The sequence below is a fragment of the Columba livia genome, chromosome 8 (genome assembly GCF_036013475.1).
Source record: "Columba livia isolate bColLiv1 breed racing homer chromosome 8, bColLiv1.pat.W.v2, whole genome shotgun sequence".
Taxonomy (NCBI): domain Eukaryota; kingdom Metazoa; phylum Chordata; class Aves; order Columbiformes; family Columbidae; genus Columba; species Columba livia.
This window is the reverse complement of record NC_088609.1, coordinates 19,742,687-19,760,880: the sequence shown is the minus strand read 5'-3', so window position 1 is coordinate 19,760,880 and position 18,194 is coordinate 19,742,687. Positions and strand designations below refer to the sequence as shown.

The window sequence follows — 18,194 nt, the reverse complement described above, 5'->3', positions numbered from 1 at the left end:
GGTTATGTGGTAACTGCTCACCGTGACAGGCAGACATACAGGAACAAGAACACGAGAACAGCTCACAGTCACAACAAGAGGCTCAGGCCTAGACTGACACGTAAAACGAGATTTTAGTCAGAGTTGCACTGAGAAATTATAAACCCAGAATTCAAAATAACAGCTGAGACAGCTGCAGGTGTTGGAGGTCTTTATTGAGATTATAGCACAGATAACACTTCTATAGTTACCCTTCCACTTTTATACGATAGTTAAAAATGCTTGCTACAGTGCACATATAATTTAGTAACCAAGAGAATCCAAAACTTAACCACAGATCAAATAAATAAATAACCTAATAGTTAAGGTTTATATTTTAAAAAGTAAAAGGAACTGTACAATATGAAAATATAACAATACATAAACATTAGAATCTAAAGTTTTGTAGAAATAAAACTGCAATTTCCCCATACATAACCAGTGCAAGAAATAAAATTCAGATAAGCTTCTGAACTGGGAATTCAAACAACTCTTAAATTACCATGCAGACATAGCATTTTAAGCCATGCTGGTTTCTATTATAGCATTAATGGTATCCCTTTTACCCGAAAAACTGGTAGCCATTAAACTCACTGTGACAACTGCTGCCAATCCACTCTTTTCTACAGTACATTATACACAGAGGTATTCTGTTGCATTCAAAAGTAAAATATTGTATGTTTCTACAGGACATTAAAAAAATTAAAAAAAAAAAAAAAATCAATATTTTACTTTTTTCCCCCCTCCAACATGTTAGCTTGTTCAAAACAATGCCACATAGTAAAACCAGCAACATTTTCCCCAGTTTAGATGAAAAGAAAGAAAAAAAAACCAACCCACACTATATAATGGACCATAATCAAGATGTGGTTACTGCCTAGTCACCGTTAAAGTTTAGAATTTATTACTAAAAAAGTTGAAATTGTGGAGATGTTATAAAGTTTGACCTCTTGCTGAGAAGTGATGAATATAATAAATCTGAAAAACAGTGGAAGTAATTTACCTTTCATGTGTGTCTAACTAGTTACATACAGGCTCAATTAAAGTGTTGTTCAATTTAAGTTTCTATATAAAATTCTCATTGAGGCAAAGACCAAGGAATGCAATTAATACCAAACTGTAAACATGTCATTCATGTTACTTTGAGTGCACATCGACAACGTAAGAGTTCTCCTCATAGACTTTGGCAACAAGACTACAATAGGTCACAGCAGCATGAGTTCACATGGAAGACTGAAAGCACTGCAAAAGAATATACTGAAAACACCAAGACCTCCTAGAAACCACAAAAATCTGTGACAAGTGCCCCTCCTCTTCGACACTCTCCTGCTCAACTGCTGCTCTCTCAATGCCTAATGATTATTACTTTGTTTTTACAGTTCTGTAGCCTCAGGTCTCTGTGCTTTAGCTGCATAGGTCACCTTGTTTGCACTCTAGCCATTGTAGGTCCAAAGCGTTACAGTTCTGTCTGCAGAAGAGGACAAGAAGGAAAGATCTTGTGTGTGCCACCTACACTGAATAACTTTGTCCTTGTGCTCTCCTACCACCATGAGAGGAAGCTGCTTCGTGAGGTCCCCTATGGCAGAGGAACAGAAATCATTAGTCATTTCACTAATTTATATTCCAGCTCCTTTTTTTCCCCACCTGTTTGTTTCATAAAGCTCACATATGTATTTCACCTTACAGAGCATACTTGACAACTCTTACACACAGGGTATAACACAAGGCCTCAGTGCTTTGGTTTTTAGGCATTACTGAATACAGCACAACTTTAAAATACAGGTATTCACCATTTTTAAACAATGTAATCAAAGTTCAGCAGTCCAAGAAAATCAAGTCTATTAGATATAACTGAGTCTTCTTCGTTCTTAACTCTTCTCAATAAAAATGAGCATTATTATTATTATACTTTTTCCTTTTTTTTTTTTTTTAAGGGTCAATTTTATGAATGCTGCCCAAAAGCAATGGCCACCTCATCAGGCAACAGTGTTAATTAGTTCTTCTATCACAATCAGACCCCTCCCAAACCCAAGGTAGCCTATGATCTTAGCAACACAACTAGCCAATTGTGAACAGACAAACATTTTATATACATTTCAAACACTTCAAAGCTCTACTAGTTTTTCCCCTTTTAAACTAAATCTTGATCTTTGAACCAAGTTCTCTTACAACTTCAATATTAAAAGCACAAAACTGAAAATTAACCTCGTATCTCTTGTGGTACATTACCTTGCAAGTCTGTCACCTTTATTTTCATGTCATACGATCCTGTGAGCAAGTAGTGTGCCCCTGGAGAGAAGCGAACAGAACGGACATCGCTGGAATGAGGATGGTAGCTCTGCACCATCCGTCCTCCCCGAATATCGTATAGCATACAGCTGGAGTCCTCTTGTCCCGTAGCCAGGAGACGACCACTAGGATCAACAGCTACAGAGGCTACGGCACTTCCTGCAGGATTAAAAAAAACCCAAGCAAACACACATTATATGTACGTATATTTGTGCAAACAGCCAACTTTTTTTTAAAAAACAAGACTCTACATTGTATAAGAATACTGAATGCTGGCCTTACATTTAAAGCGAACGTACCTAGCTACTGTTATCTTAAAATACCAAAATTTTTATATTCTAGCACTTAAAACTTTGAAGCCATAGGTCACATTGGAAGAGTAGCAAAGCCACTGTTAAAGCTGTGTGAGAAAAACTGTGTTTCATCACAGGAAAGAAAGTCACTGTTTATGAAATAATGCAGAATAATGCAAGGAATTCCCCACCTTCTAATTTATTGCCCCCTCCCCAAAGGTTTCAAGAAACATATCTGAACCCAAGTGGTTCTTAAGAATCCTTCTGCAGACTTCTACAGAGTGTGTTGAGAACTTGCAAAAACAGCTGCACTGTCCCACCCCTTCGATTCTGAAACAGTCTTGCATCTTGTTTTACTTTAATGTACTTGGAAGTGTCTATTTGAAAGTCACAAGGCAAAAAACTAGCCAACTTTTGAAAGGAGATGCTACTCGAAAAAACCCAAACCAAACCAAACACACAGGTAAAGATATCCTTACAACTTCCTTTTAAAGCCAAGCCTCTATTCTGTGATACAAAAGCCCCTTAAATTCACTCTCTACTACTTAGACATTTTTAAAATATATTTTTATGCAAGGATGATTAGAAGCACAATGACAAGTCCTACCTGTTCCATGAAACGTTGTTCCCACAACACGAACGCAGCTTGGCACTCTCAGATCCCAGAATCTGACAGTCTTGTCTTGGGATCCAGATGCAATCATCCAGCCACTCCATGTATAAAGTGCTAGAATATGACCTATAAACAAGACAACTTGTTTTATTTGATTAAACACCATTAATCAAACAATAAAATATTACAGTTCTGATGATATTTTTGCATTCAGAGATTTAAAAGTCCATGGAAAATGTGCATATTGCAATACCAACAGTGTAAGGCAATACCCAGCTTTGCATTTTCTCTGGAATGATGCATGCACTCTCTCCATTAAATTAACAGCCAATAAATTTAAAAACAAACACTCACTACCCAATATATCTCAAGAGCAGCTGGGAGAGAAGTCTTGCTAGAAAGAAAAACAAGACGACATTAAAAAAAAAAACCAAACAAACAACTTTGTAGTAAGACAATGCAGACTTTAAAAGTGCAAGAGAGAAGCAACAACACACATACCAGTGTGACCACTTAAAGCATGCAGGCCCTGTCCTCGCTGGCAATCTGTTGTGTAAATATTACAGTCCCCTGCTCCAGCACTTATTAAAATAGCACCACCACTTTCCGGGCCTTCCATAAAAGCAAGGTCTCTGATTGTCCCATCATGCATGCTGAACTCCAAATCTGGTCCTAAAATAATTAAGAAAAAAAGGAACAAAGTGAGGCATGCTTTGCTTAGCACTGTTAGTCCTGCAATCTTTCAAGCAACTACCACGATAATGCAGAATATTTTAGGGAAGGGTGGGTATACTACCAAGTATAAACATGGTTGTGCACTTTCCATAGAACACACTATTTCAGTTACTAGAGTTCGAATAAAAAAACATAAGAATCTTGTTTCTATTGAGTGGTGTTTGAGTTTCTTACAGTTCCTAAAGCTTTGCAAGAGGTATATGGGTCATCTCCATAGCCAATTGCAGCCGAGGTTAGCAGAGGATATTTATTTCTTTTTGTAAACTACTGTAAACCAAAAGGCTTTCTCTGCCAGCAGGGAAGGATCATTGAGAACACTGAACTACATAAGGCAAGGTAGCCTAAGTTCAAAACAGAAAAGAACCATATTCGGTGTATTGATTAGGAGGGTGGGGCATGGAAAATAATTATTTACTGGGGGAGAAGCCTTGGACTTCTAAAATGGGGTAAAAGATGACAGAACTAGGCAAGAAAAAGGGGAACTGAAGTGGAAATAAATTCTACTGACAGTCAAGAAGCAGAGTTGGGTAATAACAGCTGGTTGTTTTACCATAGCCGAATTAAAAAACAATAATCAACCAGAAGACAGCACAATACCAGTGAGTATAGCAAAACAAAACCTGAATGCAAACAAACAAAAACCCCAAACCAAACAAAACCACAAGATAATTTTCATCCCCTTGGTGGCTCTTTGCTGGACAGAGACTATACTGATGGTGAAAAGGAAAAGAGACTAAGTTAATCAAGTACAAGAATAAAATAACGAAACCTATTAACTACATAATCAATGTAATTTGAACGGTTTTGCCAAATACTGGACAAATAATTGAAAATAAATTATTAAAGCTAAATACATACAGTACCTGTTGCATTACAAGTTTCTGCATTAAAAGGCAGTACTTTCACGTATTTATCATTAGAACCAGTAGCTAACAGCTGTCCACAGGGACTCCAGGCTACACAGTAGATTGATCCTTTATGATGTTTGTTCCTTTTGAAGCGAACTACAGGTTGTTTAGGAGTATTATAAGCACTGAAAAAAATAGAGAGAAGAAAAAGATGCAATTTCCTTTTATTTGTAAGGAAAACAATGTACTCTAAAATGAAAATACTGTTTTTCTGCTATTTTGGTTAACATGAAATACTGTTTGAACATGAATAACTGTTTGCACTGAGACATATACATGCGATCTAAGACAAGGCAAAAGGATTTTTTCCATCTCAGTTGTTCCTCATCCTCCCATGGTATTTGTGATTGGACACACAAAAGAATGTAAAAAACAGAACAGTACCTTCATCTGTAAAGGGTCAATACAGATAAAATACAGTCATTATTAGCTACATACAAGGAAATTTTATCCCCAGAGTCCTCAATTGGTTTGATTTCTCTCTACATCCCTCATAATTCACCATCTTGACACTGTAGCCATTTCTGAACATGCTTAAGTTCACTTGGGCAACACTAGGCCAAGAAAGCTCACAAGGCACACGCACTAGCTGTGGCAGCACACAGTACAGCAGCACAGCTCAAGGCTGGAAAATCCAGATTCCTGAAAGCAGCAAGCAGAAGCCTGTGTAACCTCTGTGTATGCATACAGGAAGGTGTTTCTCTTCCAGTTTCCCACCCGGTAGACATAATCCCTATCTGTGGATTGTATTCTGTGTGACAGCACAATTATATGGCTGGGCTCCATATACTTGGGTTTGGGATGTTGTTGTGCCTAGTAGTGCTGTAACAAAAGTCGAGGCCTGCTGTTTTATCCAGAAAGTAGCTGTCTATGTCATCCTTGCTGTCAGAATGAGTGGGACTCATCAATCAATTAAAGTGGTTAAAGGGTCAAGAAAAATGCTTCTGTGTTAACCCTACCGGGGAAAACACAGAAAATTGCTGCCCTAAGTTAAGTACTGTTTCCTCTTTGGCCATTAAATCAACAACAAAAAAATCCATACAGCAAAAGAAAAACCTCCAACAGGTTTATCATTGTGAGTTGTGCATTGGATATTATTTGTTGAATAAGGTGACTCTCAAAGCTTCACCCATCTGCTACGAAATCTAATACAGCTGTCTGTGCAAGAAAGACACATTCAGCATTACATGTTAATGCAGGAATCTTCACAGCATCTAAACATACTATATTTCTGAAACCACATCAGCTTCACATGTGGCTGAAATAAAAGGAATAGTCCCATTGATGTACACTTCTACTTCAATCAATTAATTTCCTACAATGTTACTTGTCTGTTCCCACAGCAGGAAGCAGTCAAGCGCTTAAGATGAAGTACTGCTGTGTCCAACTCCATCAACATTCACTCCAGTAACGTCAACAACTGAAATTCAACAAATCACATTGCTGTTGAAAAACTCAGAAACTAGTATAAATACTCAAACAAAAGAAACAGAGAGAAGAAATAGAAGATAAACATTTAAGTCTGTTTAAAAACTTTCAAGATAAACATGGCCGTAGAATACTAAAATAAATCTACATGGAAGCTAATTCTATTTTGTTGCCAGAGAGGAAATCCATGTCAGACTAGCCTAAATCAGATCACCATTCGACATATACTACAGAGCTTCCTAAATGGCCCAATGCCTTGCATTGCACTCAGAGTCTGGATTTACAATGGCTGTTAAGAGGAGGAGGCAACAGCTGAGAATCACTGACTTTGCAGGACATGGGAACACCAGCCCAGAGACCCGGTGCTGCCAATTAACTGCACTGGAAGCATCATGATTATTTGAGCAACAACTGCAGGAATGTAATGTGTATCTATCAGTGTTTAATCTCAAACATGTGAAAAGAGCATGCTATTACACCCCTACAGAAAGGAAAAAACACAAACCAACCTGTCCTGAATCAGGTTGAAGGACAATTTTAGAAGCTTAAAATAATCCTGACAAAACGTTGATGTACAGTTAAACAACTGCCATTTACTCAATACACAGCTATAGCTTTTTGAAAAAACACGGAAAATTTTGAATGTGTGTCTAGACTCAGGTTGTTACAAAGATTAGGATATCTTTGAGACCATATAATCTTGCTACTGATTTGTACCTCCCATGATAAAATGTTTATGGCAGAGTGTAAGCATAAAGGAAAAAAAAAAAAAACACAAGAGGAAGAATTCCAAGTTCAGAATTAAAGAACTCCCAGTATTCCTTTCATACCCAGATGCACTATGTCACTTGTCAGAACCAATCGTGCACTAGAGACTAAGGCTGCAGAGTCCATCTAACCTTTCCCAGTGGTTTGAATAAGTTGTGTGAGAGCAGAGTTTATTAATAAGGAAGCGTCCATTCCACTGAAAATGTTTTGCACTGTTTACCAATCAAGAGGAGGTTGTTTGGGCTTCAAAACCTAATACAACCTCACCTAGGCGTTCCTGCTCCAGCAGGGGGATTGGACTAGATGATCATTTGAGGTCCCTTCCAATCCCAAACATACTGTGATACTGTGATACTGTGATACAAGCTGATTTGCTGTGCATCAGTGAAATCAACTTTTTTGCTTGTTTTATACATTGCCCATAAATATTTTGGAATTAAACTTCAAAGGCTATCTTACCAATGACAGTTAAGGAGGAAAACTAAAAAAACCCCACAGATTACTTTTTGAACACTTTGGAAGCCTGAACATGAATCCTAAACTGGGAAGGTGTCCCAGATACAGTCACTGTGCATACTTGTAGCTCCTTCTGAAATTGTGAAGTTTTAGATGCCTGCACTTCCCCCCTATTCCAAAAAAATAACGTATCTGGAGTAGAGACAAGGAGATGTTTGAGATGTCAGTATTTATTTTTAGGTGAAACACCCCCCCCCCCCTCCCCCCCCCCTTAAAATAATAAGTAAAAAGAAGACAGAAAAGACTAGGTGCACAGTAAACCACAAATATTGCCTTTCCTGTCAAGGAACCAAAGTATCTGTGGAAAACAATGTTTATAGTAACTATGGGCCAAAAGACATACTCTGGCAAATTTTGCTGTAAAAGCTGAAGAGAGATTTCTTAGATTTCTTTCTCTACTGTCAAGTCCATCCTCCTGCCAGAAACAGCATCTCATGAACCCCAACTTATGCTGGCTTGGCAACAGACATGAACCTTCTCCCACTTTTACAGCTGGAACATCAAAACCAGAAGCCATCACAGTAAACACAGAAAAGCCCACTTACCAAGGCAAAAATAATACAGTTATAAGGAAAGGTGTAGTATTGTGGCAACGCATCTTGCCAGTAACGGAACAAAGCAAAAGAAGTAGCCCATAAAGATATACATTCTTCAGCAGATCATATTTTTGTTCAGCAGTTCAGGTTTCTAAGGAGAGCATTGCAGTATTTACAACAACAAAATAAAGGTATGAAATGTACAGGTGTGAGAAGGCACAGGAGAAAGAAGTGCTATGATACAGAAAATCATAATAGAGGCTTTCTTACCTTGGGTCAATTACTTCTGGATAGGCACAAACTCTCAAAGTTTTAGAGTTGGAGCCAACAGCATATAAACTCCCACTGGGATGAAAGGCTACAGCTCTAACAGCTTGTGTGTCTTCTAGGGTATTAATGCAGATGAACTGTTTTTTTGATTTGTCGTCCTGTGCAGAAGGATAACAGTCAAATTCAGTTCTTCAGCATAAAATTGGATATTTAAAAGTAGATATGACTGTTCTGCTGAATAATGTAAAATGGTTGCATCCAAGTATTAATAAGTAGCAGCACCAGGCTAAACCATTAAAATTACAGATTTGTAAAACAATGTCTAACTCCAGGTCAAGGAATGGCATACTTCAAAAAGTTCTCTTCCTCAACTCACTCTAACAGCTAACATTAGATCAACATTTCTCATTCTCCCTCCAGGCTTCCAACAATTTTAGTTCTTCTAAACAACCCATCTCAAAAGCATATTACAGTTTATTTCTGTATAAACACATTTGATCTGTGTGAAACTTGCAAGGGGAACAAAGCTGCATTTTTCTGAAAATAGTCCAGTTCAAAAACAGTTTATGAAACAAATATAATACTAAACATAAGATCAGCTTTTCACCCTGTAGATAACACAAAGTTATCATTAAATTATGCTAAGCTTTATTACATCATCTTCCAGATGACTCCATCACCAGCTTTCTAAAATAGATTTTCATTTATCTGATGCAGGAACTTCAGAATGTACTTATTGCAAAGTTTACTTCCCTGAATTTGGACCATACTGACTGGAGTCTAACAATCCAGGTTGCCATCTGGAGAACACAAAACAATGGTCACCCCACTGGAACCTCTGTTGTACAGGGAGAAGCTAAGAGAGCTGGAACTTTTTGGGCTGGAGATCAGAAGGCTTTTCAGGGTGAGTGTAAATCTCAATGTATGTAAACACCCGACAGGAGTAAAGAAGATCAAGCAAAACTCTTATCAGTGGTGCGCAGTGAAGGGACAAGAGGCAATGGACACAAGCTGAAATATAGGAAATTCCATTTAAATTTTTTTATTGTTTTGAACACACTACGAGTGTGGTCAGACATGGGAACAGGTGGTCCACAGAGGCTGTGACATCTCCATTCTTGAAGATACTAAACTTCAACTGGACCTAGCCCCAAGCAGCCTGCTCTTGTTGACTCTGCTTTGAGCAGTGGCTTTGGACTCAGCCTCCAGAGGTCTCTTTCAGTCTCAATGGTTCTGTGATTCTGTAGGTACTGCATCAACCAAAATTAACTAAGTATCTGCTAACCATGAGAGGATGTCACATACTCAGGATTAAATATTGAATCTTGTGAAAACACAAATTATAAAGGACAACAGGAAAGCTCACCTCATCACCTCTTGTCCTAGATAAATTCCCTGAAGAGTCTTCCAATTGCGGCTGAGTGACAGCGTGTTCTGATACACTGTTTTGATTTAGTGAAGAGTTTAAATTGACAAGACAGAAAAAACAGGAGAAGGGACAGATGTGTTTATAAATATTTTTTGGACTAAAGTTAGTTTCAGTCATCCTCAGAACTGACTAATTTATGGAGACAAGTGTTATGTGTATCTGATTATTTACCATTAAACTACAATCTTTACACAAGGTTGTTGTTTTTGCAGCAACTCCAGGCATTGAACAAGTTAATGCAAGTTAAAAATACTTGTTTTCATTCTATAATATACAAACATATACACACATACAGGGAAGAATGGTTGTTTTCAAGTCAACACTACCTTTAGTTAGCAGATGAAATCCAATTCCTACTCTATCCTGCCTCTCCCTCCATCTAGTCTGAATCTAATAAACAAGCTTTCAGAAACATAGAACACAAAATAAACAAGAACTATACATATAAAATTAAATTAAAAAATCTGAAATTGAAAGGAAGGATAAAATGTAAACCCTGATAAATCACTCTCATGTGTGCTGTTAGAAAAAAAAGAATTTTATAATCCCTACAAAAATATATAAAAAACCACTGATCATGAGTTAAAGACCCCTATTCAGTGACAAATTCATTTGATAACTAAAAATAAATACAAAAAGCTACTCCCGCAGTGCAACCAGAAGGACCCTTCTAGTCCTGAACAGTCTCATATAACTTACATTTGGCTCCCCTGCACAGGTGACTCTTCAGGAAAGGGTATCTGACTAGCTGACCCACGCTTTTGCGGAGTGCTTGTATTAATATGTTGACTATCAGCTGTTATCCTCTGACCAGCATCTGAAGGTGGTGATGTGAAGTTACTTGCTGGATTGGTGGATGCATTCCCTTTGCTCCCGGTGCATTGCTGGCTGAGTGTTTGTACATCATTGCCAAGACTGTCCATACCCATATTTAATTCTCCCAGCTTCTGTATAGATCTAGTAAGTGACAAGAGGGGAAAAAAACAAACAAACAAAACAACAAAAACAAAACAATGACCATCAAAACATATTATTATGAGAACTTGAAGAGGAACAGGAGTGGGTCAGGGGAGAAGCAACAAAACTCCCCCAACCTGTTAAGAAACTGTTCAGTCAGATTCTGTTGCTGGTCAGCTCCATCTTCTTGATTTACACCTCCTTCCAACAACATTTGCTGGTACAACTGTCGTTGTTGCTCTTTCTGTTCCAAGTGCTGCTGGTAACGTAGTCTTTGCCTGTAGTATTCCTGAAACTGCTCTGTCGAATCACGAAGCTTAAAATAAACGAGAATTACTAATGTAAATTAAATAGTTAATTGTGGTATTTAACCTAAATGTTCACTCTGGTTTGTGAATTCAACAAAGGCATCAACAGGCCAGCATATTTTCCTCTGAGGAGCAATGCCTTCATTCTTCCCTAAACCCAGATACAATTTACATATAAAATAAGGAAATTGCTGCCAGCCTGATTCAAACTACTTTTGAAGTAGTTCTGCCTTAATTCAGATGACAAGACTCTCCTACAAAATTTCTAAAGTGATACTTAGCATCAAAACAAACAGGTGATTGGAAACTGAAAATGAGGAAAAAAAAAAAAATCAGAAAACAGTGTAAGCAACGTTCCAAATTCCACGTTGTATTTTCACTAGAAATTTAGTATTTTCTGCCACCTTGACACTTCCCTGCCATCAGTCTGCAGGGCAGATTCACTTCTCCCAAATTATGTTCTCTTGACACAATCCTTTTTTGGTTTAGAATGGATTTCCCGGCTCAATTGCATTTGTAAAAAGTTCTCCACCCAAGATAAATAACTTCAGTGTTTCTAAACTGAAAGTATCTTCAGAAGTCTAGAAAGCATTCTCTGTATTTCCAGTACGTGAAGTATTCCCCAGACACTGGTTATAAACCATCTAAGCAGCAGACATTCTTGTCTATACTTGTTTCCATGACTGATACTTGTTTGTTGCAATTGGATTCAATCCTTTGATCCATTAGTTTGGGTAATAATGATACGGAATCCAATGCCTAAACCTCAACTGTGTTGCTCAGATGCTCTGTTGCATAAACTGTGGCTTCTGACTCAACGGCTCAACACCTCCAGAAACAATGCAAAAATAAAGCTACAAAAAGAAACTTAAATTAATTTCTCAGTCACACAGGTATACACATATACCACTAGGATTTGGAAAACAAAACAAGGTGAAATTTGACTTGGTACTACATTCTTTTTTACTTGTGTATAATAGTCTGGCCAAGGTCTTTATCTACAGCACAGCATCTCCTGTCTTCATTAGCTTCTATAAATTCCAAGTCCATTTTTTTTCACCTTTTGAAGCCTGCTCTGTCACACATCTAGCTAAGCTCTCTCCTCTCCCCCTTCTTCCCAATGTGCACACACATTGTTGCAGCACAGAAGTTACTCAGCAAAGTCCTTGAGGGGAGTGAAGTCCTCAAGTTTGGAGGACTTTGTTAATCCTCCAGTAGCCCCACTGCCTTGCTCATGTGTCCAGAGTCCACAAGAATACAGACATGTCAAGACTAGACTGGGTTTCAGTACCATATAGATGTCATAAGCCAAAGTTTACTTAAGAAAAACCAAACTGGAGTCTGCAAACAGACCACATACTCTATGTAATTAATCATTACTGAATTAAGAGGCAGAAATTTAAAACTGTGGAAATGGAATGTAACAGGTAACTGTTTTCATTGTTTTATACGGAACTATTATTTCATTTTTCCCTATTGCTCTTAGGAGAAAAAAAAAAAAGAGGATAGTCAAAACACAAGCCTTCAAAGATGAACCCAAAAAACAGTTATGGTATTGTATTCGGAATAGCAAAGATACATTTACCAGGGAATTATCCAATTTTTATCTCTCTGTGTCCTAGACAAAATTATGTAAAGTGACCTATGAAACTTGGTGTTTACACCAAAAACTGCAGGCTACATGCCAGATTTCTCACAAAAACACTAAGAAGATTCTTAAGCATTGTTTACTGTAACATTGCTGGCTTTGAGTACTGCAAAGCCCTTTTTTTCAGATCTACACAACAGCTTAGCAGCATGAGAAGGCACTTATGCTGATATGAGAAGGCACAATCATCAGCTGCATTACAGACTCAGATGACAGCAGAACTTTATATACAATGGAAAAAAAAAAGTGTTTTTTTAGAAAAGATGCAATATGGTATTTTCACTATAGTAAAAACAACATTCAAAGCAACCCATTGTCGTGCATGAAGTTCTCAGCACAAAAGCAGATCATTATGAAGCGATCAGAACACAGCTCAAAGGGCCTCATTATTTTAAACAAACAATCACTACCTCATTTTTCTCTTGTTTGGCTGATCCCTGACTCTGTGCTCCATTAACTGGTTCATTTTCTGGAACTGAACTCTGGCACAAAGTCTCACTGCTGATGGGATGCTGTGGCTCCACAGGAGTATCACTTCTTGCAGCAACATGGAAGAGAAGAAAAGCTTAATTGAGAAAAATTAAGAGCACAAAATGCCCTGATAAGTAGAGAAATAAAACTTTATCTAGAGTAAAATCTGGTAACAGAAGTATGTAAACTTCTTAAGTCACATAAAACTGAAGACAGTGCTTAGGAAAAAAATGCCACTTGCAATGAGTTACACTAAACAAAACTGCTAACAAACCAAAAGCACAGTCAGCCAGTGTACTTTATCCCAACATTTTCCAAAAAAAGCCTTACCACCCTGGGATATCAAATTCCACATTTTCTATCCCAACACTGGAATTACATACCCTTTAACTAGCAAGTCATAAAAGATCTCCTGTTTTCAAAGCAATTATGTGCATGGAATGCATCAGATATCTTATCTGACTAATGTCTTCTATATTAGTATGAATACCACTATCAATATAAATTCAAATCATACTTAACATCTATCAGCTTGAACATTCCTGAAGGTGCTACATAGGAAAATGTTTATATCAGTTTTTGTTATTCTTGTAACTTTGCATGGAACTCTTTTCAAAATGCTTTGGCAATTAGGAAGTGTGAAGAACACATTAAAAGCCTTGGATTCCCATCTTTGGTTTTGTCAACTTAAAGTCCCCTTTACTCAGTGACTTAAAGCAAAGCTTTTTAAGAACTAATTTTGCACTTTTTGTGTATAATAACAAAAGTAACTTAGCTGACTAAAAGACAAGTAATTGCTTGCTGAAGACAACTTAAAAAAGCAATACCGTATTTTCGTCATGTGCAGGAGGAAGCAAGGGCCAGTTTTACATAGAGTTCAGCTTCCACCTTTGCAAATATTGCCATTGAAATTGGATACTTAATCTGAAATTTGATTTTTTCTGAAAAACGTAATGCTATGGGTCTCGCCCCTTAATTTAATTCTAACTTTCAAGAGATGTATTAATTAATGAAAAAACATGTTAAAATGTATCAACTTCACTTAACATCACATGCAGATACCTACACAGTGAAAAAACACAGCCTTTCACCACTTTATTTAGCCCACAAGATAAATATTTTTAGTGTACTAGAATAATTCTGCACAGATAAACTGAAAAAGGAAAAAAAACCCTAACCAACACTTTTGAGAATCAGTTTTAACAATGGTCTCTCAGCAACCTGCACAAATGTTAACGTCTGTGCATACATATGAACACAATTAGAAGATTCATAGTTCATTAGTATATTCAGGAGGTATACTTTTTAAAAATGGAACTCAAGAGATCTCTGTAAGACTTGAGCTATCCACAAGAACTCCAGTTGTGAAGAGACTGATAAAGCCAAAGATTTAAGGTGGATTAAGGAGAATGTATTAAGATGTATATTAGTGCAAAAACTTCCATTATTACGGGTGAACTGACATCAGTATGATGGTGTTTGTTTCCTTTTCATTAAGTATAGTTACAGCTGGTCTTTATGTTAACACAAGATACTGAATATTGCTGTAAGGCAGAAATAATAGATAATGTCACCAACTGCAGCCAGGATTGAACATCACAGCTCTGAAAGTGTCCTCTGGTGGCCAGTGCACCCAGGTGCAGTCATAGCTAATCACCTAGTTCTAAGAGTCAAAAATGCTGGCAGCTGCATTCTAGAGAGGCACAGGTGTAATATTTTGAAAGGGGCAGAACTGCTTATCAAAATAAATGCCAAGCAAAATCATGACCATCTCTCAAGCGATGTGTACCATTTCTCCTAGTTACCAGAACCTTGCTCTCAGAAGGTAAAAAGTGCAAAGTTTTGATACAGATTTTAGTTTTTAAGGAAGGAGAGATGCCAGTTTTGCAGCCTACATTGCATTAAAAGTAGTTACTTATAGCATTCACCACTATCATAACCCAACTATCCCCAAGTCCAATATCAAAAACAATTCATCAGCCTTATTCTAATTTAAGCTGAACCACTCTCGTTAAGTGACTGAGGAATGCTACAATGACGCCATATAGCAGTGTCCACTGACTTCACTGGGACTATGTATGTAAATTTTTGAAGCATACTTAATCATTTGCAGTGTCAGGACCAAAATTTACAGACACTTGAGGATAGAAAGGGATGAAGAAAGAAGTTACTGCTATTCTGAACATACATCTTAGATAGACAATTTCATGATCAGAGCATATTTGTGCTCTGGGCTAGGATTTCAAGCTTTAGGAGGTCCAGATTGAATCCACAAGGCTCAAGAACAAATACAAAAATTTACTATGATCATGAAAATGTAAGAGGACAAAAACCACCTCATATACAGAGTTTTAATTACAAGAGAATTTAAACAATCAAATAATATTTTACTGTTACAATCACAGTGCAGGTAAGAACCCAGTAAAATAAACTACAACATAAGTCAAGGTAAAAATAAAGCTACAGTTGCACTTACCGCTCAGGGGACTCTTCAAAAATGCTGTGACACTCAGTATTCTCAAGCATGAGACTTCGGCTGAGATTCTGTACTCCTGGGTAATGGAAATTTGCAAAGGAGTGTGACATCGGAGAAGTTTTGGTCCCAAGGTCTGTGACTCGCTTATCATGATTCGTTAATCCACACGACAACCCATCTAAGGCAGGGTTTAAGGAGCGGGTCATGTAAGCATCTGCTGACTGAGGCCGTCTCATTGGGGAAGATGGATAAGGAGAAAGTTTGCTGATAAGAGGCGTCAAAAGATCAGCATACGCAGCTTTTGTAGGCTTGAGGAGTTTATCAACGTGAATATTAAGCATCTTTTGTTCAAAAGCACAAGAAAAAACAGTAGCTGGCAGATTCTGCAGCCATGATAATAAGCTCAGGTCCAAGTCATCACACCCATTCCCACACAAGAGATCAATGCCCAGCAACACTTCGCTTTCTGTGATTTCTTCTCCTGTTGCTTTACTCTGGCAGAATTCCACACAACACTCATAAAGCAATCCCTTCATTACCAGCTGAAATAACCGATTGTTACTGGCTTTGAAGCCAGCTTCACTCAGTTTCCTGTCGGCAGGAATAAACTCTGCCACCATGACGCAGGCTTCTTCAAAGCAGTGAACACGTGCAGTGCTGGGGTTCCAGTCCTTGAACTCGGCGTGGTTGGTGAGGCGAGGCAGCGTGAGCAGCAGGCACAGCTTGCTGTAGTCTTCCTTAGACGGACAATACTCCTCTAGCGCGTGGAGACACTGCACAGCCTCTCGCATTGTGAACTCCAGCTACAGAAATATTAATATTAACAGAGTAGTTTGTAGTACATATGGCTCTACAATAAACGTTAACTGAAGAAAAACAGGCAGTAGCAGAATTTCTCGATCACCACTCCTTTATTACTGTCTATATGTAATTAAAATGGCATACAATCTAGAGCCTGAAATTACTGATGCAGATGTAGTTAGAGGCAAATTCTTTAATGTTTTGATGACTTAAAATGCCGCCCTCCCCATTCTCTACAGATCTAAGGAACTTTTTCATGTCACCGCAGGTTTGGCAGGCTTAAAATTTTAAATCTTCAGCTAAATGGCTTCAGTTCTATTGTAACACAGAAGGGTACTATTATTCCCAAAGCCAATGGGTTTTTTTCCCCTTTTTTCTGTCTATGAAAAGCTCTCGGTATATGTTATAAAAGCCTTATAGATGTCTCTTGTTACCAGCGATTGTCAACTTTGAGCTGGCTTTTATATCCAGATTTTCTGTTCTTCAATCAAAAATGTTAAAAAGTTCAAAGAGTTCTCAGAAGACCTCCAAATCAATAGACGGCTTTAGTACAAAGCTTGTTGATAGCTAAAAGCCAAGAACCACGTTAAATACATGTAACTTAGTATTTTTAGTTACAAAGATTTAAAAAAAAAATAAAAATCCCACTTGCCCACATGACCTAGGCACAACATGCCAGAACACTTGGCAACATTCAGAACAAAAAATAAAGGATATCAATCTGTGGCATTGGTTTTCTTTTCTCTACTGCTATCTAGTAACAGTATACAGATCGGGTAACTAGAGGAATACTACACCTTCCCTTTACAACTATAAATACTTACTTCTAGCTTTCTCTACATTGTTAATAGAAGACCCTGCAGTACAATATATGTGTAATGGGACAGAGAATTAATTAAGTTTTGAAAAGGAAACTAATTGTCTTAAAACTACTGGCATTCTTTATTTTCAGTTTAATAACAATTTTGTGTTAGAAATTTGTTATTCCTGTATTATCAACATTATGAAATTAATGACATTTTTTCATTTATCTGCACACTTTGTCAGTTTGAGTTGGTGTCTCTTTGCATATTGAAAAAAAAGTAAGCTCACAACCCCTGTTGTTTGTACATTTAACTGAATCAGTCCTTTGCGTACATAACTTTTCTCTCCAAAGAAACAACTGTGCCCTTTCTCTCTAAAAGCAACAGAAATTATGATTAATTCAAACAGAAATCTTTCACCTGGTCCTCATCATGACAGTAAACTTCTGTGATTCTGAGGCTTGCTTCAGAGCATTTTTGGAAAACAAAAAAGCACCCTGTACTTCAGCATAATGGCATAAAGTAAACGTCAGGATCAGGACCACAGACATGGCATGTCGTCACTCATTTATGCTTCTATGTTTTGAGCAATCCTTGTGTATAAAAATCCATTTGAGACTCGGGAGCTACATTCATTTCCAAAGCTTACTAATTATTTTTTCCATTGTTTATGAAGCCATTTGGTAATAGCTAAGACACGTGCATCTGGTGTTGGGAGCTTCCACTTTGCCTTTAATCAGAATATCTCAACAGGCTTCTTGACAACAAAAGAATTCCCAAAACAGAGACGATTCTTACATGCTGAGGCTCATCTTCCGCTGACATCGCATTGTTTACACATAAGGCTTCCAAGAACTTCTGCTTCATTATAATGTAACGAAATCTGCAGGTGAGAAGTGAAATACCATACATCTTGATCCAGTAGCT

General features: G+C 37.6%; 1 protein-coding gene across 4 annotated transcripts in view; it reads right to left on the bottom strand.

Moving 5' to 3' along the window:
• Positions 1–173: 173 nt before the first annotated feature.
• The window catches only part of WDR47 (WD repeat domain 47), a 31,317-nt gene continuing 13,296 nt past the window's right edge, over positions 174–18,194 (bottom strand). Inside the window, exons 4-15 of one of the 4 annotated variants that reach the window (XM_065072409.1) lie at positions 18,066–18,150; positions 15,664–16,466; positions 13,127–13,253; positions 10,898–11,076; positions 10,503–10,760; positions 9,741–9,819; positions 8,375–8,532; positions 4,812–4,981; positions 3,715–3,885; positions 3,208–3,339; positions 2,248–2,466; positions 174–1,594 (exon numbers count right to left, since the gene is read on the bottom strand). In XM_065072409.1, coding sequence (XP_064928481.1) covers positions 1,452–1,594; positions 2,248–2,466; positions 3,208–3,339; positions 3,715–3,885; positions 4,812–4,981; positions 8,375–8,532; positions 9,741–9,819; positions 10,503–10,760; positions 10,898–11,076; positions 13,127–13,253; positions 15,664–16,466; positions 18,066–18,150 — 2,524 coding nt within the window. In that variant the 3' untranslated portion in view covers positions 174–1,451. The remainder of the gene's footprint in view (positions 1,595–2,247; positions 2,467–3,207; positions 3,340–3,714; positions 3,886–4,811; positions 4,982–8,374; positions 8,533–9,740; positions 9,820–10,502; positions 10,761–10,897; positions 11,077–13,126; positions 13,254–15,663; positions 16,467–18,065; positions 18,151–18,194) is intronic. The other 3 variants (XM_065072410.1, XM_065072411.1, XM_065072412.1) reach the window with 3 other exon arrangements.